This window comes from Mytilus edulis, chromosome 14 (assembly GCF_963676685.1).
Source record: "Mytilus edulis chromosome 14, xbMytEdul2.2, whole genome shotgun sequence".
NCBI lineage: Eukaryota > Metazoa > Mollusca > Bivalvia > Mytilida > Mytilidae > Mytilus > Mytilus edulis.
The window spans coordinates 6,218,173-6,243,955 of NC_092357.1; the positions used below are offsets into that span (position 1 = coordinate 6,218,173).

The 25,783-nt window shown below is 32.0% G+C and overlaps 1 protein-coding gene across 1 annotated transcript in view; it reads right to left on the minus strand.

The window, feature by feature from the left end:
* LOC139503588 (tensin-3-like) overlaps nt 1-25,783 on the minus strand; it is a gene marked incomplete in the record, with an annotated part of 200,094 nt that overhangs the window by 40,211 nt on the left and 134,100 nt on the right. The window contains 9 exon segments of the mRNA XM_071293389.1: nt 9,991-10,098; nt 10,629-10,697; nt 11,747-11,946; nt 19,209-19,382; nt 20,289-20,372; nt 20,657-20,847; nt 21,231-21,379; nt 23,030-23,165; nt 24,283-24,324. Coding sequence (XP_071149490.1) covers nt 9,991-10,098; nt 10,629-10,697; nt 11,747-11,946; nt 19,209-19,382; nt 20,289-20,372; nt 20,657-20,847; nt 21,231-21,379; nt 23,030-23,165; nt 24,283-24,324 — 1,153 coding nt within the window.

Sequence of the window (25,783 nt, forward strand, 5' to 3'; positions counted from 1 at the left end):
ATTTCAATAATTTTACATTAAAAAAAAAGTTTGTGCCCTCTCTAACCAAAAATCCTCGATCCTCCCCTCTATAATGTGGCACTTTTGTTTTACTATTATTGAGAGAATAGTCCAAGACATTGTAACTTTCCTAAGAGCTGGCAACCAATAAAACAAATAATGAGCCTCATTCTCACCCCTGGTGAGCCTCGACTAACAGTTACATCTTTTTGATGGATTTCTCATCTCTGTATCTTCAGAATTAATAGGCTGTGCATCTCTATTGGTATATCTAGACAGGAAACGAAGTATATCTTACCACAAAATAATGAAATTATAGCAATTCCAGATTTCCAGTGGTTAAAACATGGAGAACAGTTATGGTTAGAATGAAACTAAGGAAAGGTATATCTTACAGAATATAATGAAATCATAGCATCAATCTGGGGGAGATGTTTAGGCCATCTTTTTAAATATAACCATTCATATAAGACATTTCATCAAAAGCCAGGGTCACCTGATCAAAATGCTTTTTTTTTATTTCAAAATTTAAAAAAAAAATAAAATATGCTCCATCAAATTTCTCTTCAACACTTGTAAATGCTTCAGTTTTAATCAATTTTTAAAATTCCAAGCACTGAACATTAAATGACTAAATTCCCTGCAATAATTACATATTTAATTTCTAATTGTTATATTGTACACTTTATCACAATAATGTGCATGGAAACTCTTCAAACTAATTTATTTTCTATATACTCTACTTTTATGAGCCAAAAAAATGGTGCTTCAATTTAATATACCATGTGTAATGATCGATAAGTTGCAATAAAACTTGATTTTGACGCAAATTATTTTAATTTTTTTTATCAAAAAATATAACACACCACCTCTTCTTCAACTATTCATCTAATTTCTCTCAAGGTGATTCAAAAACAATGAAAACACATGTTAAGAACAGATAAGGCATGTTATGATCAATGAATGTTCACTCCTTCCAATCAGTGCGAGATCTCAGTTCATGCCTCTAAGGTTCTGTTTCTATAATTACCCATAATCCCATTAAATAACATGTGCCACACGCCACCCCCTGCTGGATTATCTGGTATTTAAGTTAAGAAGTTTTCTGGTTACCATCACCACTGACATGTGACTAGAGGATTCTGGGAATTTTATGAATTTTATGAGGACAATAAATATCATATTGGATAATAAAAAACAAAAACAGGAAATAAAATGTCAATAGATATAGGAAGATATGGTGCGAGTGCCAATGAGGCAACTCTACATCCAAATAACAATTTAAAAAAAAGTAAACCATTACAGGTCAATGTACGACTTCAACACAGAGCCTTGGCTCACACTGAACAACAAGCTAAAAAGGGCCCCAAAAAAAACAAGTGTAAAACTATTCAAATGGGAAAACCAACGGTCTAATGGCAGCACACTCTTTATATTGATATAAGTATACTGTAGATTCATTAATATTCGTGGGATATCATTTTCACGGACTTCTAGGATATAGATAAACCTCAAATTTAGATGTTCAACAAAGTGACCTCCGTTATCTATAAGAATGAATGCAGACTTTAGCAAAACCATCAATTCAAATATCAACCAAATTAACAATTTTTCCTAAATCAACGAAAATTGGTCATGTGGCAAATGTTTCATGCAGATTCAAGACAGGGTCAATATAGTATAGATCCAAAATGTATTTTCTAAAAGTTGGTGGCACTTGAAGCACCACTTGAAAATAGTGAAAATTAGTTTGGGTGTAGAAATTTAAACTACCAAAAGGCAATGGACCACTCATTAAGAGGCACTTCTTTAGATAACACAATTATAAAATACGATAACAGAGACCGATTCAGTGCAGGGTATCTGGGTATGTCCAACTTAAAATCAAACCAGCTTAATAAAAAATTCTACATTTTACATAAATTGTTGAGGAAATTGACATCTAGGTGTTATTATGTCTCTGCACCCTCAGTCTAAAACCTAATCATATATTTTGAATTTGAGGAGACTACTGTCCATTTCCATAAATTACTTCTTATAATTACACTAGGCAAGCAACAAAAACTGCTTTAAAGATCATCTATCAAGATCTGCCTATACACCAATTGAAATGGGACAATTGTGGAATAAAATTATAGCTGGATCGAATTTATCTTGATTTGTGTGTTAAATTTAACTGTTAGGGGCGACATAAAAAGATCGATGTAGGATAAAAAAACTTAAATCAAATAGTTTGGGGGTGGGGGTTAAAATTCTGCAAGTTTTGTATTTCTAAAATCGAAAAATTTCAGTGAAAAAACTATGTGAATTAAGTTTTTTATCCTTCATTGAACTTTTGATGTCGTCCCTTAGATCATTCAAAAATAATCATTACATAAACTGTTATAAACCAGGCGCAGATCCAGAGGGGGGGTTCCGGGGGTTGGAACCCCCCTTTTTTTTTGGACGATCAATGCATTTGAATGGGGACATGTAATTGGAATCCCCCCCTTTGTCCTGGGTTAGGAACCCCCCTTTTTTAAAATGGCTGGATCCGCCCCTGTAAGCACACAAATGAAGACAAATTGCCCCAACTATAAAAATGTTAACCAATTCTCTTCAATTTATCATCCTCTTATTTCTAAATTAACCAGAACGTAATACCAATTCAGCCATTATTTTAGGCACACCTGTTTTTTTCTGCATACTTAATAACTAAAAAAAGCCTATCAGATTCATGTTTTCAACCTTGTTATTAGAATAGGACAGCTGCCTCTTATCAGAACAGAAGCTACATCCTTCAAAAGGGTTAGTGATAAAATAGATATCTTATATCCTGTTAAATCAGACCTGCAGATTTTATCTCCCCTTAACACTGGTCGGTATTACTGAAGTGATCTATAATGTTGTATCATATTTATCTTTAGAATTATTTATCAATTACTGAGGTTTTGAAACTCATGACATCTTTATCCATTTTGTACTGAATACACAACACAAGCTTTAATTTAGTGTCACACATTAATATTGTTAAAAGTGGTATAAGAGAGGTAACTCAAAATTAATTATGAAAATCCAAAAAGGTAAGCAGGTTAATGAAAATTGATATCAAATGTTCTGTCCTTAGTATTTATTGGAAAATGCAGAAAATCAATCTTTATAAATTTATTTTAGTCTTGTATGATTTTTGATTTTAGTTTCTTGTGCATTATTTAGAGTTTAGTATGACGTCCATTATCACTGAACTAGAATACATATTTGTTTAGGAGCTAGGTGAAGGATGACTCTGAGTGCTGGAGTTTCTCGCTGCATTGATGACCCATTGGTGGCCTTCGACTGTTATTTGCTCTATGGTCAGGTTGATGTCTCTTTGACACATTCCCCATTTCCATTCTCAATTTTATTTTTTATTTACTTAAGTTTAAAATTTGACCTTCTTATGAAATGATCTCCCCTAATCAGACAGTGAAGCATTTGCTAATTTAATATCATACCACCAAGATCAACTGTGGTATAAGAAAATCAGTTTTAGAGAAAACACAGACATTGCACAATATATCTTTTGTTGGAAAGTTCCCAAAATACATTGCACAATCAGATATCTTGCAGAAAACATTTATCTCAATTTAAATACATTTCAAATATGCTGCTTGAATTACAGTCTTTTTTAACATTGACAAGTGGTTAGAATTCTTGGCAGAGAAAAATGAAAACCTGTGTGATTTTACTACCACCATAGACGATTGCCAAAAAAAGGCATAACTGATCACTAAAAGATTTTTCTTTTTTAACAGTCTTTTTTTATTACCTACTTAAAAGTTTAATCTACACCACATATAATACTCATCATTGATTAGAAATTCTATAATTTTAATCTTGCAACATTAGCCACAAAATAAAAACCCACACACTATATGATCACTTAGTGAATCAATGGTATTTTTAAACACTGTCTAGTTCTATTACATTGAAACAAACACTTTAAAGATATATTGTGTGAGTCAAGCACACCTTAAAAATTACACAATAAAGTACACCCCATTAAATTGATTTAAGTTAACCTTTAATTATCCTGAATGAATGGTGTAATAGTTTTTATAAGTTTAAATACCATTCAATACCAGTATGACCCAAAATGAATCCTAATATACCATAAAACCAACAGATGGAGATTTAATTTTTATCATACATTACACAGTAGTGATGTATGCTACTGGGTTAGTATTCAAGTTTATGTCAGGGTAACCCAAAAAATCTACTTTTTTCCTGAGCCACCATTAAATTAATGAAGTTACAATGAGAAAGGTGCATTTTTTTGTGTAAATACAATCTTCATGCCTGCAGTAATGAGTATTTCCTGAAAATTTCTGATATTGTATTGCAGGTCCTTTAACTGAAACCAAGGTGTGACAATGGACATGTCTGATTGGCAGTTTGTATGTAAATAATAAATATATGTCTACAGGCTGGTCATATAACTAATTCAATTTTCTATACAAATATATGTTTTTTCTAATCATACTTCCAAAGATATAAATATTTATCAACAATTTGTTATCCATCACTCATTATAAGATTCCTTACAAATTACCACAAGGTAACTGACCTATGGTCAACAGAAGCAATTAATAACAGGTCAACACAAATGATAAACAAAATAAATGAAGTCAGTACTAATTAGCGTAAACATGAATTCCAGTTAATAGTAAAACTCACCATTACTTCGATTTTGCACTGAGGTTCCCGGCATCTCTCAGATAAACATCCGAAAAGTATTTTTTTTATGAGCGGGTGTTTTCAATTCCAATGGATACTATCCTGATTTTTATAAATCCATGAAATAATGTCAAAATATTTTTCCAAAATCAATATTTTAATTGATTTTCAACAAATAATATTATGCAACTTCATGCACTCGAAATAAATAATTCCTCATGGGATGCTGATCATAGTTTGATCATTTCCTTTTTCCTATCCTGTTAAATTGCAATCTATTTTTAGAAATTATTCAGGACTCCTACTTGAAAAAACCTCAATCACTTAATATTTATATAAATAATCCTTTTATAATATATTCCAAATTCCTGCACAATTTATAAATAATTAAATGAAATATTTCTAAATAATGTTTCACATCAGCAGCCAAAATTTATTAGATCCAGGGCCAAGTGATGCTATGCCTGAGAGATGATAGCAGCTACTGAATACTAGTGGTTCAGATTAGGAACACAGGTGAGAGAAGATACAGTACTGCAGGGCTATGATCTTCCAGATGCCTCAGCAATTAATGTTGGGGCTACCAAGGGGATAATTTCTTTTGGTCATAAATCATAAATATTTCCTGTTTGTATACATCAACATCAATGTCTGTTTGCATCTATTATCAGTAAATTTACAGGGAATTGTTCATATATACTAAATACCTTTGACAGATCTTAATTTGTTTCCAACATCAGGTTGTACTGTAAAAGTTACCTCATTGGAGGTTGTACTGTAGAAGTTATTTGATGGAAAATTTGGTGGTGTTTATGGAAATTGAAAATAAGGATACCACAATCATAATTGAAGAATATTTTCAGGAAACTTTTTAAATAGGGTATGGAAAAAGATGGAAAATTAAAAACAATTCCTACAAAAATTCCCTCTCCTGGGCCCCTGCATTCTTCCAGCAGTGATAACACTATGAGAGTGTGCCAGGGATTAACAAGTCCTATTTATTACTTTGTCTAATTGTGATATACTACATATGTGATTAATTGATTACATTATTATTACTTTTGTTAGAACTGTACCATACACAGTAGACAGTCAAGACTAAGACTTAATTAGACTAAGAGATGAGACATTTTAAAGATAGAAAACTTAAACTATCTTAATTAACTCTGATCTAAACCAGGAAAAAAAACTTCAAAGTAAAGTCTGTATGGATTTTAAACTATTCAATAAAACTAAATTAAGGCCATTTTAGTACTTAACAAGAGGCTTCTACAAGCCTAAAATACCTCACCTATAAATGAGATATCTAATGCTAATAATTTTTGCTTTATACAGTTTCTACCTATCTATTACATGCTTCAGTGATTCCCTAAATAATCAATCAATTTTTTATCACAAAAAGGGGGGACCCCTTAGGCCATGCCCCTTATCAGCCTCAGATTGTCCTGATGTCAATAATCTGCAACTGCACTGTAAAAGCAGAAAATTAAATTAATCATTGCAGCAAAAATCCTCTGTACATACAAAATGCACTGCAAAACTTCTGAAAAAGTTCACTCTGGGTTTTTTTTCATGGAATGTTAATGTACTTTCAACTATGTGTGACCCTCTATATAAACGATGACTCAATTGTCACCTCTGGTACAGAGAGATAATTAATACATGTACACCTATCTGACTTACTTCATTGATAAATGTTATAAAAAATTCACTGGTAGACATTTATGACAACAGACATTTGTTAGATGGAATTTATTGCAATAAAAAAATACAAACAATAAGATTGGTCATTTTTAGATCTGATGAAAGGTCCAGTGACTTGGCTTTATTCCATGGTCCATCAACTGACCCTTTTTTCCCAAATATTTTCCGTTGATATATATATGGACATTTATGCAGGTATATTTTTATAAGGTGGGATACCATCTTTCATGATCTTGCGGAACAACTACTGTTAGAAAGAGGATACAATCAGGTCGAAGTAACCTATTTTGTACCTCCTTTGTCAAAATGTTTGAAAAGGTTGATTGCAACTATGAATTTTTAGTTTTATCATTGAATAAAAACATTTCTGAAGCTTGCCAACAAATTTGGATTTTGCCTCCTACAAAAACGTTGATCATAAAAATGTGATGCATTGACTTTAATGGTTTTCTAATTATCTATAGAAGTTATTTGAAGCTATTTGTTGAACTATACAGTAGGTATATTGTCACTTTCTTACTGGGTCAATTAAGGTGAGTGAACTTATATTTCCAGTTCCTGGAACCACGGTAGTACAGAATTCGAATTTATGAATGGTCTGTGTAACTTATTAAAAATGCAAAATGTATGATTCATAGTGTCAGAAGGTTTTTATTTGGTTAGATTTCATTTATGAAGATTTACAATGTTCAAAATTATTTATAAGGATAAAACTTGAGTTTCTGAATTGATTTGTTAACAATACTTTTGTGGGTAGTCTTACAAATAGTCTTCAATCCCTTTGGAAGATAGTCATTTGCATATAAATGCAGATCTCCATTATGTAAATTTCATTCAGATTTATATACAAATATTAGAGGGTAGAATCATTTACAGATCAACTGATATTAAATCCAATAAGGAGTGTATAGGTTATTACATAATCTCTCTTCATAAAATACATGTGAACAAGTTAACAACTTTTAATTCAAGGTTTATTGGCCCGCATGAAATAAGTCTTGTGTTGAGTGAGAGGCTTTATCACCCGGACCCTAAAGCTAGTACGGTATTTGACTTGCAGTGATATTCTTTAGGAAACAGCAATAGAGTTATAAATTAGTTAAAGAAGACCAGCAAAGAAATAATTAATATATAAAGACTCCTCTCTGTCTAATTGATGATGCTGATGATATCATCCGTCTCTAAGAGCTATGTAATCATCCCTTTAATCACCATCAATGTCTGTATCACTTCAATATCAAATCTTTATCTTATTCACCACCTTGCAATGTGGAAACAAACAAAATTAAGAAGTGCACAAAACACACAACATTTTTTTTTAGAAAATAAATAATTTTCGTAATATATTGTGATCATGTTTCTATAGTGATAATTACTGACAGCAAGTACACAATATTAAACTGCAGGAATTACCAAAATACATGTACAACCAACCAAATCAACCAACAACTGCTGACTCCTCCAACAAAAACAGACTAAAATCAGGAACAGCATACAACTTATATTTATATAATAGAACATGCTATTAAATATAAGAATAATGAGTTTTGAATACTGAAAGCTTCACTGGTAACACAGTGACAATCAGATAGCACCTGGTCCAAACAGTCGTACTTAGTACAGGTAAATATGTAGTGGGATAAGTTTAACATGTGCAAATTCCATCCCCTCAGAAAAAAAAAAACATTGATTTTTTTTTACATAAAAATTGATTCAAAACAACATTCATCTTCACAATTTTACAAATGAGATTTTATCTCTAGATGTTTGGTTTGTACGTATATACTCATATATATTTTGACAAAATACAAGTTCACAAAAATATTATATTTTTTTTATAGTTTTTAAAGCAACTGTTTTCAAGATGATTTGTTTAAAATACATGTAGAAGTGTTAGAACATAATTTAACATTTAAAGAGAGTTTCCAGAAATACTTAATTAATGATTCATCTGAAACAGTTGCTTATAAAATAAAGGGCAATTGTTGTGGTTATGGTTGTTATGACTCAAAACTATAATACATAGAGTTGGACATGAACATAAGTTTTCAACAATGACATTTTGAATTACATGAAATTTATTTACAGTTTTGAATCACAGCAGCCATTTAAAAATACATTGACTGTATAAACTCAAATGAATCCAGTTTTTCACTTTTTGAATAACGTTGTATGTTTTAAGAAATTTCTTTAATAATCTTGTATCTACAATATTTAATAGAAAACTGCTCAAAGCATTGGTGAATGTTCAAGGTGCCAAAACCAGGGGAAAAAAGGTAAAAATCCAGAAAGCCAGTAAAAAATTTAGTAGCTTATGGAAAACTTTCCAGTGATGAGATAAATGATACCTTAAGTATAACCAGATGCTCCGCAGGGTGCAGCTTTATACGACCGCAGAGGTCGAACCCCTGAACAGTTGGGGCAAGTATGGACACAACATTTAAGCTTGATACAGCTCTGAATTTAGATTGTGATAAATAGTTGACACAACATAGGTTTCTGACACATAATGAATGTGGTCTAAGAACTTAACCTTAAAACTTAAAATTTTTAAATTGGACATTTACCTTTTATGGTCCAATATCCAAAATCTAAATACATGGTTAGATTCAGCATATCATAGAACCCCAAGAATTCAATTTTTGATGAAATCAAATAAATCAAATGTTCAATTTTATACCCTTTAGACCTCAATATGGACCAATTAGATAATCTGAATTTGAAAACCAAATGTCTTCCGACGATGATGACAACAATGCCCACGTGATTATAACCAATATATACGACAAAAAAAAATTCAATTTTTGCAGTCATATAAAAACTGAATCCATTTGGTCCTTCACAAAAATATCAAAAATTCAAGTCTTATATAAAATAGTTTAAAACAAATTATGCAAATCAAACATAAGCAATGAAGATACAAAAGATCATGTGACGTAATATGTAAATTATCTCATACAAAACTTACCTTTTAGTTTTAGTATAAAAAGCGGCACTATTCTAAATGCAAAATGTCGGAAAGAAGGTGACAAGGCTAAAAGATCAACGAAAATCTGACTACAAATGAAAAAGTCAATTATGACATGCATTCCATGTTTATCCTTGACCTCGACCTTGAAAGAGGCTTCAAAATTTTCTGATTCACTTAAAAACTCAAAACCTTTAATCAATTTTCTGAAACAGAAAATTCAGAATACTGGCCCAAGTTTTAAAGAGTAATATTCAAGATGACCAGAATGATCTTTCACAATAGGTCAAAGGTCATCTTTAAAGACGTTAGAACAAAGTCGGATGTTGGAAAAGCTGAATGTGAAATTTTCCAGTAGTTGTTATTTTTTTCACCACCAAACACCAATCAAATACATGTATTACATGACTAAATCTAAATTTATACGAATATTTGACAATCATGCAAAATTTTAGTTTATTTCATTATTGAGCAGACTACTGTAGCTAGGTAACCAGATAAATTTCCCATCATGCTTTGTCAACTCTATGATAGAAATACACCCAGCCTGCTGCCAAATATACAAATGTGGTGTAATAATCTGTAGTAAGTATATTTTATAAAAAGAGTGCATTAATACTTACCATCCACTGACATTCCTCCGGCACGGAGAAAATTCTCGTAAGATTCTGAGCGTTTGAGTCCGTCTTCATCTATAACTGGCACTGTTACATCTGATTTAAAATCATGTACTGAAAAAGAAATATTTATCACTGAATATCTTGTTGTATTTATAAATAAACAGCAAAAGACGAAATTTTTGTAAGATTTTATTTTCTCAGTTTTATGCAAGTCACAATGATTTTGTAAGTTTTTAGTTTCAAGCTTTATAATGTTATGAAATGTAATCTACTTGAACATAGTTTTTCAAGTGGACTAATTTTTGCTTATTGGTTTTCGTTTTTTTACATCAGGTTTTGTTCACAGTTTGGCCTGAAATGGTGCAGTTTAATAATTGCTGTTCTTCGTGTTTATTGGCAGTGTAATACATTGAAATGAACTGCCAAAAGCTAATGAGCCAACTGTCCAACGTGTTCAACTGAAGTGGATTAAAGCAGATTCGGTTGTTGCAGCATGTAAGGTCTATAAACATTCCTTAAAGGAACATGTTCAGTAACCTCTCAGAATCAACTTCTTTTAAAAATTTCAGTATCATTTTCTATTGACTATCAAAAACATTGTCAGGTCAACAATTGACCCATGCTACATTATCTATACATACCTAATACTCTACTGTCTTGACTTTTACCAAATACAAACTCAACCTTCCCTATCCTGGGAAAACGAGGGTCTGAAAAATAGAAAAAACATCATGTAAACTTAATCCCCCAGTGATATTAATTTTCAGTCCTACTTTCAGTTTATAAAGATAAGCATTTATTTTCGACAGGTTTAATGGACTTCTCTCTTATTTTAATTTCAGTTCAGTATTTTTTTTTTACCTTTTTTTATACTGAAATAAGCAATTAAAATTGTAGACCAAACTAAAAAATAAATAAAAGATTGGTACAAATATAGTAGGAGTTTGGGGTCAAGATCTGTTTTTTTTTAACAGCATTCATTGCGGTATCTATTTGTCTCATTCCTTTAAATCTTAATAAAAAATCATTCAAATTAAGAGATCACTGTATTGTATTTAAAACTTTAAGAACGTCAATGGGTACACAGGCAAAATTTGCTCACATGAATTTCACATCAATCTTATGTGAAATTCACATGAAAAATTTCACGTGAGATTCACCTCAATCGAGCTTATACATGAAACTCACATGAAAATTTTCATGTGAATTTCACATGAATTTCATGTGAAATTTACAACAAAAAAATTTGATATTTTTCATGATTTTAATTAAATTTGAAAATTTAGATGTTTTTTGAATTACTCTATTTTAAAAATTCATGTGAATTTCATGTGAAAAAGTTTACGTGATTTTCATGTGAAATTCACATGAGTTTCACATGAGAATCACGTGAAACTCACAAAAATTGTTTTCATAAGCTCGTTTGAGGTGAAATTGATGTGAGTGAAATTTGCCTGTGTAGTTTTACTGCCTCAAATTGATTTAACCTGGCAATGGGCAGAATTGCATATTAGAATTCATATTTCCTATTTTAACATGTTTAAGAAAACTGAGGCTGCTAGCTTTCTCGTTTGAAAAATACATTGTCATTTCGTGGCCTTTTATAGCTGACTATGGGGTATGGGCTTTGCTCATTGTTGAAGGCCGTACGGTGACCTATGGTTGTTAATTTCTGTGTCATTTTGGTCTCTTGTGGACAGTTGTCTCATTGGCAATCATACCACATCTTCTTTTTTATAAGGAACAAATATAAACTTACCGTCTTTGGCCTCGTCCAATTCATTTTTAGCAAACAAAACATTCATATTAGAAATTGCACATGTATGGAATTGTGTGGTCCATATAGGTTCTCGGCCTCCGGAATTATGTTTATGAAAACATTTAATCATAATGTCCCCACGTAGTGGAATTCCTGGTGATATTGATATACACACTTTTTGCATCTGATCTGTGACATTGCTGGAAAAAAAAAGAGTTTATGTTGAATGTCATATAAGAAATAGGATGGGATTTTAGATTAGTATATATATTATCAAAAAGACATGCAAAAGAACAAAACCAGACCAGTACACAATGACTGTGTATTTAATGGCACCATTTGGATATGTTTTTTTGGAAGACAAAAAAGGAGAAATATCTTAGTTATCTTTTATGTTTTCAAACTTTGTCATGGCAACTAAAGTATTACAGATATGACAGTTGTTAACAGATCTTTAACATGAGAAATTATGTAAATTCTGTCTATGTTCAGGTCTGACATTAAACAGAATTATTAAACCCTGCAATTCAAATGAATAAACAGATATGCATGGTTACATCATTGAGACAGACATCAAGAACTAAACCAACGGAAATAGCTTCTTATTGAAACTCTAACTAGGGATAAAACTTCAGAACCAATGTTAAGTCGTTTATATTATAGATGCTTCATAAGTCTTAAACTTTAAAGTAACTAAACTCACCGTCATTTTCATTTTCATATATGTGATCAAATATAGAATGAACTCACACAAAACTATTTGATGAGCACATCACTGTCCAATTTACAGTAACTTTAAAAGAGATTTTGACAAAAAACAAATTAAATTTATCAATGGGACAAGATCATCTTGAATTTCATTGCTTAAGTTATTTGTCCTCAGATAATGGAGATCTTGTGAATTTCTCCCAGGGATCGAATTGCAGATTCAAATTTCAGCCTTTTAACAAACAAATTATGTAAGGATAATTGAATCTAGACCATGCATGAACCCTACATTTGGTATAAACTATTAAATACTTTTTTTTGCATTGCAACTGATTTAATGAGTCAAAATGAGATATGACAATACTATCAAATAACATTTGAGGAAGAAAAAACAAATTAAACAGATGATCTCAACATTGTTTGTTTAAACTTATGAAAAAACTCATTCAAAGGTATGATATTGATCTATTTAAAGTACAAGATGGGTAAAGTTTCTGGTTTATCCTTCAACAGGTGCACTCAAAACACAGTTTAAAATTCAAGATAAATAACTGAACAAGAGCATGGAACTAAATAAGAGTACAAGGGCCTAAAAAGAACAGTCAACACAGTCTTATATATATTTGTTTAGGGGCCAGCTGAAGGACGCCTCCAGGTGCCGGAATTTCTCGCTGCATTGAAGACCTGTTGTGCTGTTGTCTGTTCTATGGTCGGGTTGTTGTCTCTTTGACACATTCCCCATTTCCATTCTCAATTTTATTAGATCAACATAGTCTGATGAAGTTTGTACTTAGTTTAATTAATATATCATTTATATATATATAAATAAGGCCTAATACATGAGAATGTAAGCCCCAAAAGCTCAAGGATCTAAAACAGCCAAATCAGCCTGAGGTCAACATAGCCTGAGGTCAATATAGCCTGAGGAGTGTCAAACTATGCAACTACATATTTTATATATACTTTAGAGAACAGCCCGGATTTTCCTTGATATTCAACATTGAAACCATGTAATTGATTGTTTATACAAGCAATTAAATGATTAGGTTAAGTGCTTCTATCGCAGTTGGTGTCCACTGATGTTATCAAATGAACACAGATGGTTAGCTGGTCAAGATTATTTAATTTCCATATCCTCTGCACTAAATACATTTTATATTCTTGTCTACAAAATATTCTCAGTCAAGGTATTTTGAATGAAAAAAAATTTACATTAAAAATGCATTTAAATAATATATAAATTTAATTTTACTTTAGGATTTCTGCAGCTAATTTGGAAATGCTATGATAAATAATTTTTAAATTTAGCAAATTTGATATTTTTTAATATTATATCATTATCAATAGGGTCCAGGACCAATTCAGTCTATCCAAGGAGGTTAATATAACCTCCTTGGTCTATCTTATCCCAATACTCTTCAACTTCGTACTTTATTTGGCTTTTTCAACATTTTTGGATTCGAGCGTCACTGACGAGTCTTTTGTAGACGAAACGCGCGTCTGGCGTATATGTTTGTAGTATATTTATTGTGTGGGTATATTTAGAATATAAATTTAAAAAAACTGGTCTGTGTTTCTAATACTAAAGGAGGTGTTTCGGTTACGGTCACATATCATCATCTGGTGGTATTCCTAACCTATATGTTTCCTTTCTTGTAATACTTAGAATGGTTCGAATTTAGTTTCACTTATGGGGATTCTCCAGAGGCGGATTTAGACACCCCCCCCCCTTTTTCTGGGAGAAATTTTATTGATTAAATAGGGAATCACTGAAGCCTGACTGGAGCAGGCCCCTCTAAGGAAGCCTTTGTGTACTCAAAAAACTATATTGAAATAAATCAGGTTCAGGACCAATCCATATATTCTTCGTTTTAAGGCTAAAATATTACCTAATTCTGTTCACGTGCAAATGTGGAGTGGACACACATACCTTTTTATTTTCCACTGAATAGAGGGGCAATATGTAGATGCACCATATTTATTGTTATAGTATCGCATTGAAATGAGTGAGATCAAAGGCTTAAAATAAGAGAAAATAAGTTGAAATATGAAATAAAATTGAGAATGGAAATGGGGAACGTATCAAAGAGACAACAACCCGACAAAAGAGCAGAAAACCGATGAAGGCCACCAATGGGTCTTCAACACAGGGGAAAAATCCAGCACTTGAAGATGTTTTAAAAAATGAAAACTAAGCTCAACAAGAATGTGTCCACAGTACACGGATGCCCCACTTGCACTATCATTTTCTATGTTCAGTGAAATTAGGGTAAAGATTCTAATTTGTCATTAAAATTAGAAAGATCATAGCATAGAGAACATGTGTACTAAGTTTCAACTTGATTGGATTCCAACTTCATCAAAAACTACCTTGACCAAAAACTTTAACCTGAAGCGGGACAGACATAAGGACGGACGAACACACGGACGAACGGATGCTACAACCAGAAAACATAAATCCCCTCTCCTATTTTAGGTGGGGCATATAAATAATAAACAGCTGTGCCATGAGCTAGAGCGCATGATACGCCTAACGGGTTTCAAGAATACAGTTCAATAACTTCTCAATATCATACCAGAAATTTATGATAAAGGGGGGTTATCTTAATAGATATAAATCAGTCAACAAGGTTTAACAAAAAATGGTCAAAACACTTTAAGGTTATTGTCTGAAAACTAGAGAATCACTCCTTTTCATGAATAAAATCCCATAACTTGGAAATGTGAAATCTAAAATTTATGAAAAGCGAAAGGGAGATTTTTACATAATTAAGGCCGTTAGTTTTCTCGTTTGAATTGTTTTACATTGTCTTATCGGGGCCTTTTATAGCTGACTATGCGGTATGGGCTTTGCTCATTGTTGAAGGCCGTACGGTGACCTATAGTTGTTAATGTCTGTGTCATTTTGGTCTTTTGTGGATAGTTGTCTCATTGGCAATCATACCACATCTTCTTTTTTTTTTTATATTAAATGAATAGATAAAAACAATTCACCAAAGTTTCATAAGAACATAAAGCATTTTTTAGTTTTTCTCCAAATACTAGAAAATGTTAATGTCTGACATGTTAAAGAAGGACGGACAAAGATATACCATAAGACTTCCTTTAATCAGGCGTATAAAAAGGGGGAGGGGTGTTCTTATCCCTAATTGTCTTTGCTTCATGAATATTTTATATATAAACAAAAATATTAAGGAGATTTTTTTTATCATTAAATCAAGTTAATCCGAAAAAAATGTGAAAATTACAAAGAATATTCATTTTTTATCAAAATTAATCTTCAAAATGACAACATCAATTCAACTTTAAAAATGAAAATTGATAAAAAAAATCATAACTTTATTTTTTATTCCTTTAATTGTATTTGAACATGATTGATAAAAAAACAGTGACTTGATTGTCAAAATCTTATGAAGAATATACACACATAGATAATGTTACATGTAGTAGAAATATTTATTCTTCAAGAAAAGACAGAAAATGCCAAAATGTTGACTTTCTTATCAGATAATCTATGTGTAACATCTGTGATCAGTTTATTGGGAAGAGTGATATATAAATTACAAGGACTTCAAACTGTGAAGGTAATCAGTTGTGAAATTTGAGATTCCCTCAAATCTGAGGGCATTCTTCGGGCTGTACTATAAAGTATATAGTAAAATTTCATAGTCAAAATGTATAAACAAGTATTATTTCAGTTACTGTACTGTCATCACCATACTGCATATTACTTAAGGCATACATTTTGTTCTAATTAATTGTACTTCTAAATCAAATAAATATGAGTCAGCCTCCTTTTATCTTCCTCCAAATTTAACTGATGTACACAATACAAATGTAGATCAGACTGCAGTGTTTTATGTTAGTCTTTGATTATTTGTATCAAAGCAACTTACATTAGATAATAATATCTAAATTAAGCCAACAAAAGACATAAAACTGCTCCCCTGTTAATGAAAACAGATTAGACTGGTAGCCTGTACTTTCTCTATACTGGTAGATTGGAATCGTAATTAACAATTATAAAGTATATGGACAATTCTTTTTTTTCTAATTTCTGACATAAAACTGATAGATCTAAGGGAGCAACCATTTAACTTCATTGGGGGTTATGTTTGTTTTTAGTAAAAAAAAAAATCACTTACAGGGAGAACAAAGCAATTTAGTTTTTCGACGCTATGAATCAAATTATTTTTTCCAAAATAAAACTATAAGGTATGGGTAAAAGTTGGATTCAGTATATTTTTAAGTAAAAAACCATAACCCCTCTTGAAGTTAAATGGTTGCTCCCTAAAGGAACCTGTCCTTCTGCTGCTAAAATCTTATTTGAAGATAGGATCATTGAAAAGTCTGCAATCTCCCTAATAATTAAGAAAATACTTTAATACAACTTATATCCTTTTTAAGATAAGAACTGATGTTTGGTAACTTCAAAACTTTATCAATTACGCTTATTTTCAAAAAGGTCACAAAGGTCAGTGTAACCATCTAGAAAATGGTTTATTCATAGAACATCTTCACTTGAGCCTTGCTTAGAGGTGTAATAGATACTAGTATTCCAATTATCGGGGATATGCATTGTTTTTAATAAAAGAGGGACGAAAGATACCAAAGGGACAGTCAAACTCATAAATCTAAAACAAACTGACAACGCCATGGCTAAAAATGAAAAAGACAAACAGAAAAACAATAGTACATGACACAACATAGAAAACTAAAGAACTTAATAGGTGAATTATAGGAAATATTGAGTTTGTACTTTGACAACTTCCCTGAATGATCTATGGTACTAAACAACACGAACCCCACCAAAAACTAGGGGTGATCTCAGGTGCTCCAGAAGCAATAATAAATTTATCGACTGTAATAGTTTAAACTATTTTTAGTTTCACTTTCAGAAAGGAACATTTTAAGTGCACTGATATAAATCACAAATATTAAGAAGAAAGTCATCAAACTAAATGATTAAAGACGCGGAATGTATGATGGGTTCTCCTCTGTTTCAACACTTCATTAGTCAATCAGCTTACAGTTTACCATACAAAAGACCTACTTGTAAATAGTTTCTGTCTATCAAAGTTAAAAATAACATGTTATGATTCTAACAGAAAACTTGGAAACATAAAAAACAGATCTTTCAATTTGGAAGATGTTCAACCCCAAAAATAGCATATACCTGTAGCTTACTTCAGATTAGATTACATTGGGGTCACCATGGGGGAATAGCATAATATTTACAAAATAAATAGCAATTATATATTGTAATTGTTATCTATGTTTTTGTTAGCTACAGAAATATTTCTTTGAAGTTTAAATGATTATCAAGACTGGTATTCTTCAAATGGAAAAACAGATGAATTTAATTTTTCTTCATGAAAAAAAGCAAATTAACTTAATTTAATCTGTTGCACTGTTTGCAAAAAAGAAAAACAAAATTAATGAAGTAAATAATTTTATTTGGTCACAAATAGTTGAACATAATATTTCCTCCAGCTAATGTCACAGAGATCATAAAACTTTCCTTTTCAAATACTTCTAAAAGGGCTGAAACTCTAGAAGATGAAGGTAAAGCACAAATTACTGGAACATGGACCCGACTTCACTTTATCAGGGCATTTTATAGCCTTCTGTTCATTAAGGAATTTGTTTATTGTAAAAAAAAATATACAGTTCCCCATAGTTGCTTACATCTATGTCATTTACATTCTGTTGAAAAGCTGTCTCATTGGCAATCATACATCTACTGATTTTTTATATATTCACTCACATCTTAAGGTCATGGACACTTGAGAAAAAAATGGTGTAGTGGTTAGTCTATTATTTATTGGAAACAACAACACTTGCAACCCAATGATTTACCAGAGGCAGGTTCTGCAGGATGTAGAGGGTGTATACCTTCGCTAATTTGAAAATTCGTCCTTTTTTTTTTATCTTGAAATCATCTAGAATTTGTTTTCCCTTCTATGCAAGACATTATTTCTTCAGTTTTATTGAATTACACCCCTCCTTTCAAAATTTCAGGATCTGCCCCAGTTAGAAGACAAAATAATCACCTGTGAGTTTATAAACGCTGCATAATAGGGATGAAATACCTTTCTTTTTCAAATTAAGCAAAACTAAATAAGAGGCTCTATTTCTTATGTATTTTTATTAACCTAGTTCATCAAGTACAGATTTTGTTTAGTCATCACAATTACCTTCATTTAAAAAAAAATCATTTTCCCTTTAATGGGCCTCTGAAAAACCACAAACTGGAATTCTATGTGTAGGAGGAGCAGATAAGATGAATCAGGAGAGATCAGACAAACATTTTAATAACCCTCTAAGTCAGGGTCAATCATGATCTTGGCTACTGTTGATCAAAGTAAATTTGTGATGAATAAATTGCTTATCTGATAGCATTCATTACCTACCAACATTTACTAAGATATTAATTTTAATTATATTTATATTTTGTGCATGTGTGCTTTTTAATTAATATCAGCAATGAGATCATAGCTAAGAAAATAATACCCTTTTTGTGTAATCAGTGGCAGATTCAGGTAGGAGCATAGTGGGTGTATGCGTCCCCTCCCCCATATGATTATTTTCTTGGATATTTGATTTGGTGGTTTTCCCAAGGTCTGCATTCATATATAAGACAATAGGTTAATTATTTTTCATTAAACATTTAATTTTGTGGTTCACCTGTAACAACAAAATCCACAAAAATTGGTACCTCACGAATAATAATGAATTTACAATATAAACTCACTAGACTCCTGACGTAAAAATGGCCTGCATTCCCTGGTAAACTTTAATAAATGGCCGACATCCTCCCTTCGTATCGAAGTTAGGGACACCATGGATAACAAGATGATGTAGGTAAAGTGGATTACTGTTGATTTTAATTTTACCAGATAATAAACCAGCAAAATACTGTACATATCTGAAATTAAAATAGATAATATCAATTACCAATTAATCAGTCTATAGAACTTTATAAAGATAAAGATATTTTATTGGTTTAAAATCGTAAATTACATAAATTTTACAAAATATGAAAATAAACATTGGCTATACATAAACATACAAACACATATCCTTATTGTAATTTTGTTTGCTGTACACCTTAGGGCTGTTCTGTTATGATTGCATGGCAGAGTGTATGATTTTCTCTGAATTGAAGACCCATTTGTGGTCTTGAGGTGATTTGTGCTCTTTGGTCAGGTTGTTGTCTCTAAGTCACATTTCCCATTTCCATCCTCATTTTATTGAAAGGACCTTCTGTTAAAATTTGACCATACCAGATTTTATTTCTTCTATATTTTCCTCCAAAAAATAATCATTAGTTTAAATTTGACCTTTCACAAAGTTATTAATTTCTCTATCAAAAGACATAAAAAATATATATGACAGGGCAATATATTCATTTAAAGCTAAAGAACACTTTTTTTCCTACCCCAAAATCAAACCTTAAGTCTTTAACTTGTTATAACAGGATTAATTTATTGTGACTGCACGGTAACAATATTGTACAATATTTTATATTACAGTGCAAGGTGGTTGGCAAATTCTCATATATATAATTCCTACAACTAGGTAGTCGCGTAAAACTTTGCCAATGTAAGAACAATAACAACAGTTACACTAATTTATATGTTTGTGCTATAAATGGCACAAGATAATATCTTTTTTTCAATGCCAAACATAAACTGATAAACACACTTTTCTAAACCAATTACACTCATTTCAGGGCATATACTTTTACCCTTTTAGTATTTTTTTTACTACTGATATATTTTAAAGTACATCCAATTATGTACAATTAATTTTCATAAATTCTGTCCTTTACCTTTCCTGTGCTGGCTGTAAAATTCCACTCAATTTATCATCATAGAATCTTTTCATAGCAAATCTGTCCATGGCCTGGTCAGAACTGAAATTAAATAAGATTAAAAATGTACAGTTATCTCCCTTAGATCACTCATATAAAAACCTCAAATATTTTTATTTTTCAACAAAAAAGAAAGTTTGCCAAGGATTTGTATAGTAAAAGTAAGTCTTGTTATATAAACGCTTGTTCAGTTAGTCCACAATTTCGCAGATTTAACATCACAAAGGATTTATGTATTGATGCAAGATCTTTTGTTAATATTAGCAAAATATTTGTGAGTGGATTTTTTAATAGAATTTTTTTTCTATTATTATTTTAAAACTGACCTTGCACAGATATTGCAGTAATGCATAAACGCTGCTATCACCATGGCGATTCTGTCTTGACCTCCTTTACAATGGATGACAGCAACATGACTGGGGTCAGAGTTCAGCCAGGAGTCCATAGATTTACAAATGTTACATAGGCGTTCTAGTGGCGGTGCTAAGTGTGCTGGCCATCCATAGTCAACCACTCGCTGGGAAGAAAAAGAATTGTTTACAGTGTTTTACAGCAAAACATGTTTAGTCAATATTAAACACCAGTAAGACAGGTACAAAACAACACAACAAAAGCATAGTCCACGGTCATAACATATACATACAGCCTTTTTATAGCAAATTTCCATTTACAATCTATTTTAAAACTTTATTTCAAAATTAAATGTGTAGTTGTGTGTGTGAGCAATAAATGTAATATGAACAATGCTCTACCCTGTATGAATCTGATTCGCAAAAAGTTCTGTCTTTATTCTAAGAAATAACAACCATGTCAATTATTTTGTCTGTGTATATACCACAGGTTAACTTTATATCACTACTTCTGACAATTGTCTCCCTCTGAATTCTACTCCAACCTTACCTGTGTATTGACTTTCTGTAAGTCAGGTCTTTGTTCGGAGACGTTGATGACCATACAGTTGTCTCCATGCTTTTGTTTCAGCATGTTCATAACTTCATTTAAGTTATATTGGTATGTAGTCTCGTGTCCATCTGATGGAAAGGACATAGCTGCAAATATAAAAGTTAAAGTCAGGAATTCATAACATAATTGTGTTTATGATAATAAATGGGAGCAGAAATTTCTATACACAATTTCGGTACATCTACAAATTTACAAGCAAACTTTATTTGTTGCATTGTTAGGCTGTACAGTAACCTATATTTGTTTATTTCTGTGTCATTTGGTCTCTTGTGGAGAGTTGTCTCATTTCAATCATACCACATCTTCTTTTTTATATTTAGAAAAGGCACATTGCTAGTGTTGTTTTTTTTTTGCTCAGTCTTTTTTTTTATGTTGTGTTTTGTATTTTGTGGTTGTTTGTCTTTTGATCGATTATATTGTTGCCACAGTAGGTCAGGTTTGTTTGTCTTTTGATGGATTATATTGTTGCCACAGTAGGTCAGTTTGTTTGTCTTTTGATGGATTATATTGTTGCCACAGTAGGTCAGTTTGTTTGTCTTTTGATCGATTATATTGTTGCCACAGTAGGTCAGGTTGTTTGTCTTTTGATGGATTATAGTGTTGCCACAGTAGGTCAGGTTTGTTTGTCTTTTGATGGATTATATTGTTGCCACAGTAGGTCAGTTTGTTTGTCTTTTGATCGATTATATTGTTGCCACAGTAGGTCAGGTTGTTTGTCTTTTGATCGATTATATTGTTGCCACAGTAGGTCAGGTTTGTTTGTCTTTTGATGGATTATATTGTTGCCACAGTAGGTCAGTTTGTTTGTCTTTTGATGGATTATATTGTTGCCACAGTAGGTCAGATTGTTTGTCTTTTGATCGATTATATTGTTGCCACAGTAGGTCAGGTTGTTTGTCTTTTGATGGATTATAGTGTTGCCACAGTAGGTCAGTTTGTTTGTCTTTTGATGGATTATATTGTTGCCACAGTAGGTCAGGTTGTTTGTCTTTTGATGGATTATATTGTTGCCACAGTAGGTCAGGTTGTTTGTCTTTTGATGGATTATATTGTTGCCACAGTAGGTCAGGTTGTTTGTCTTTTGATGGATTATATTGTTGCCACAGTAGGTCAGTTTGTTTGTCTTTTGATGGATTATATTGTTGCCACAGTAGGTCAGGTTGTTTGTCTTTTGATCGACTATATTGTTGCCACAGTAGGTCAGGTTGTTTGTCTTTTGATTGATTATATTGTTGCCACAGTAGGTCAGTTTGTTTGTCTTTAGATGGATTATATTGTTGCCACAGTAGGTCAGGTTGTTTGTCTTTTGATCGATTATATTGTTGCCACAGTAGGTCAGTTTGTTTGTCTTTTGATTGATTATATTGTTGCCACAGTAGGTCAGGTTGTTTGTCTTTAGATGGATTATATTGTTGCCACAGTAGGTCAGGTTGTTTGTCTTTTGATGGATTATATTGTTGCCACAGTAGGTCAGGTTGTTTGTCTTTTGATCGACTATATTGTTGCCACAGTAGGTCAGTTTGTTTGTCTTTTGATGGATTATATTGTTGCCACATTAGGTCAGGTTGTTTGTCTTTTGATTGATTAGGTCAGGTTTTTTTTTCGGAGTTTGAATGTCTGTTGGTATCTTCTGCATTGTACCCATGTATGTGTTAATTAGATGGGAGTTTCTTTAACTTTTTATAAAACAAGTCATGAGGTAACGGTAAATCAGTACTTTTACTGCAAATACTTACATATAATCCTTTCTGTGATGTACACAAGGTCAAGGACAAGTTGGTCATCATCTCTGTTGCCATGGTGATCTTGGGCCCTGGTGATCATGTTTCTTAGTGTTGAGGACTGGGACATTCCAGGGGAGCCAGAGAATTGCTGAAATACACAAGACACATTAAACATCTATAATTACATTAGATGTATGTTTCATTATAATACGTTATTCTGATTGGCTACACTGCAATCTCGTGTTATTCTGATTGGCTACACTGCAATCTCGCGTTATTCCTTAATCAACTTCATCACACAATAAAGTGCACAGGTAAATTAAATAAAAACTCGATAAAAATTGTGTTTTCATTATCCTAGCTAATAAATGTTATTATAAGTATAATGAATGCTTCTTTTTGTAACTTCAAAGGGTTGTAAAAGCTTTGACCGGGCACACACTTTGAGAATGAAGCGTTTCCACACTTCATACAAAATGTACTTCAGTCAACGCTTTTACACCCCATTGAAGTTACAAAAAGAAGCATTCTAATTCTTAAATGCAATGTAGCATAAATTCTAAATAAAACTGTTTTTTCCATAATTTTTTTGTTGGGTTGCTGTCTAATTGAAATGAAAAATATTTTTTTAATGCATTCAATTACTGTAATCACATCTTACGCATATTGTTCGATATTGTTCAATGTTTAAGTGGTTTGTCTGTAAATATTACCAGCATATTATATATTCACAGATAGAACAACGTTTTGTGTGTGCATTTCTTGTTGCAGTGTCACATTACACGAAACGAGTATTTTTTTTTTTCTTTGACAGTTTTCTATTTATATGCATAATTACAATCATTATCCAAAGTTGTTTTCATTTTATAAATAAAGTGCAGGTTTGTTAAATTAATCAGGTTTTCGCAAGCATAATCCTCCCTTAGATCTGGCAAAAACAATTTTACATTTATAACCAGCAATGAAAATTAGAATGGTTACATGAAACAGGTATTTTTTTCTTCCTTTGACTTTTTCTATTTTTATACATCACAATAATTATCCAAATAATGAGCCTCCTTATGGGGTTCTGGATTATGTGACTACTTTGACATTTTCAAAGTGATTATTTGATCACCAGATTTGATAATCTTGGGACTGTATTTTTGATTTTTTGATTATTTCCTTTAAAAATAGTTAATGATTATGTGATTACATTGGTAAAACATTTGTGATTATGTGATTATTTCTGAACCCCCATGAGGGGCCTCAATCATGTGACTTACATCTCTGGTAGAGTACTGATATCTGTTCACTGTTTCATGTTTCTGAAAAATAAAACAAGATAACTGCATAACATTGCATTTAGTGCACATAGATCAAATTGAACATTGAATAATTTGTAAACATCTAATAGTGTATTTAGTGCACATAGGTCAAATTGAACATTCAATAATTTGTAAACAACTAATATTGTATTTAGTGCACATAGGTCAAATTGACTAATTATATAATTTTTCGACAGGTAACATTTTCTGTCATACAACATCCTAAGAACCAAGTCAAATAAGAGCAAGGTAAAGAAGTGATATTAAACATATATCGGTGTAATTTGAGGGGGAAGTCTACTGTTTTATGATGATTTTGTATTGTAAAGAAAATATTAAGCAGTTATAATTTTTCACACAACTTGTACTGATTGAGAGCTTGATTTTACTCTTCTACGTTGCTCTTACTTGACTTGGTACCAGGATGTCCAACCACAGTGTATGTAACCAGTCAAAAGTCCGTAATATGAAAATAGTCTATCAAACTTTGAATAATTTGTCAACAACTTATCCCATGATTCAACACTTTAAGTTTATAATTATTCTTACATGAACCAATTATTAAAATAAGACATTAATTTGTTTGGACTGAGTCCAGATCTAAAGTTCAGTGTAATAAGGGAATACCAGGTCTATTGTACCGGTATACCACACATAGGCGGATCCAGGGGGGCCCTGGGGGGCCCAGGCCCCCCTCTCGTGGGAAAAATTTGGTTGATTATATAGGGAATCACTGAAGCATGACTGGAGAGGGTTCCCCCTTAGGTCAGTCAGAGGGCCCCCCCTTAGGAAAAGTTCTGGATCCGCCACTGCCACACTAATGATCGATACATTGTCATTTAGCTCCTTTACCCCATTCTATAAGAAGGGAATACCAGGTCTATTGTACTGGTATACCACACTAATGATACATTGTCATTTAGCTCCTTTAACCCATTCTATAAGAAGGGAATACCAGGTCTATTGTACCGGTATCACCACACTAATGATACATTGTCATTTAGCTCCTTTACCCCATTCTATAAGAAGGGAATACCAGGTCTATTGTACCGGTATACCACACTAATGATACATTGTCATTTAGCTCCTTTACCCCATTCTATAAGAAGGGAATACCAGGTCTATTGTACCGGTATACCACACTAATGATACATTGTCATTTAGCTCCTTTACCCCATTCTATAAGAAGGGAATACCAGGTCTATTGTACTGGTATACCACACTAATGATACATTGTCATTTAGCTTCTTTAACCCATTCTATAAGAAGGGAATACCAGGTCTATTGTACCGGTATACCACACTAATGATACATTGTCATTTAGCTCCTTTACCCCATTCTATAAGAAGGGAATACCAGGTCTATTGTACCGGTATACCACACTAATGATACATTGTCATTTAGCTCCTTTACCCCATTCTATAAGAAGGGAATACCAGGTCTATTGTACCGGTATACC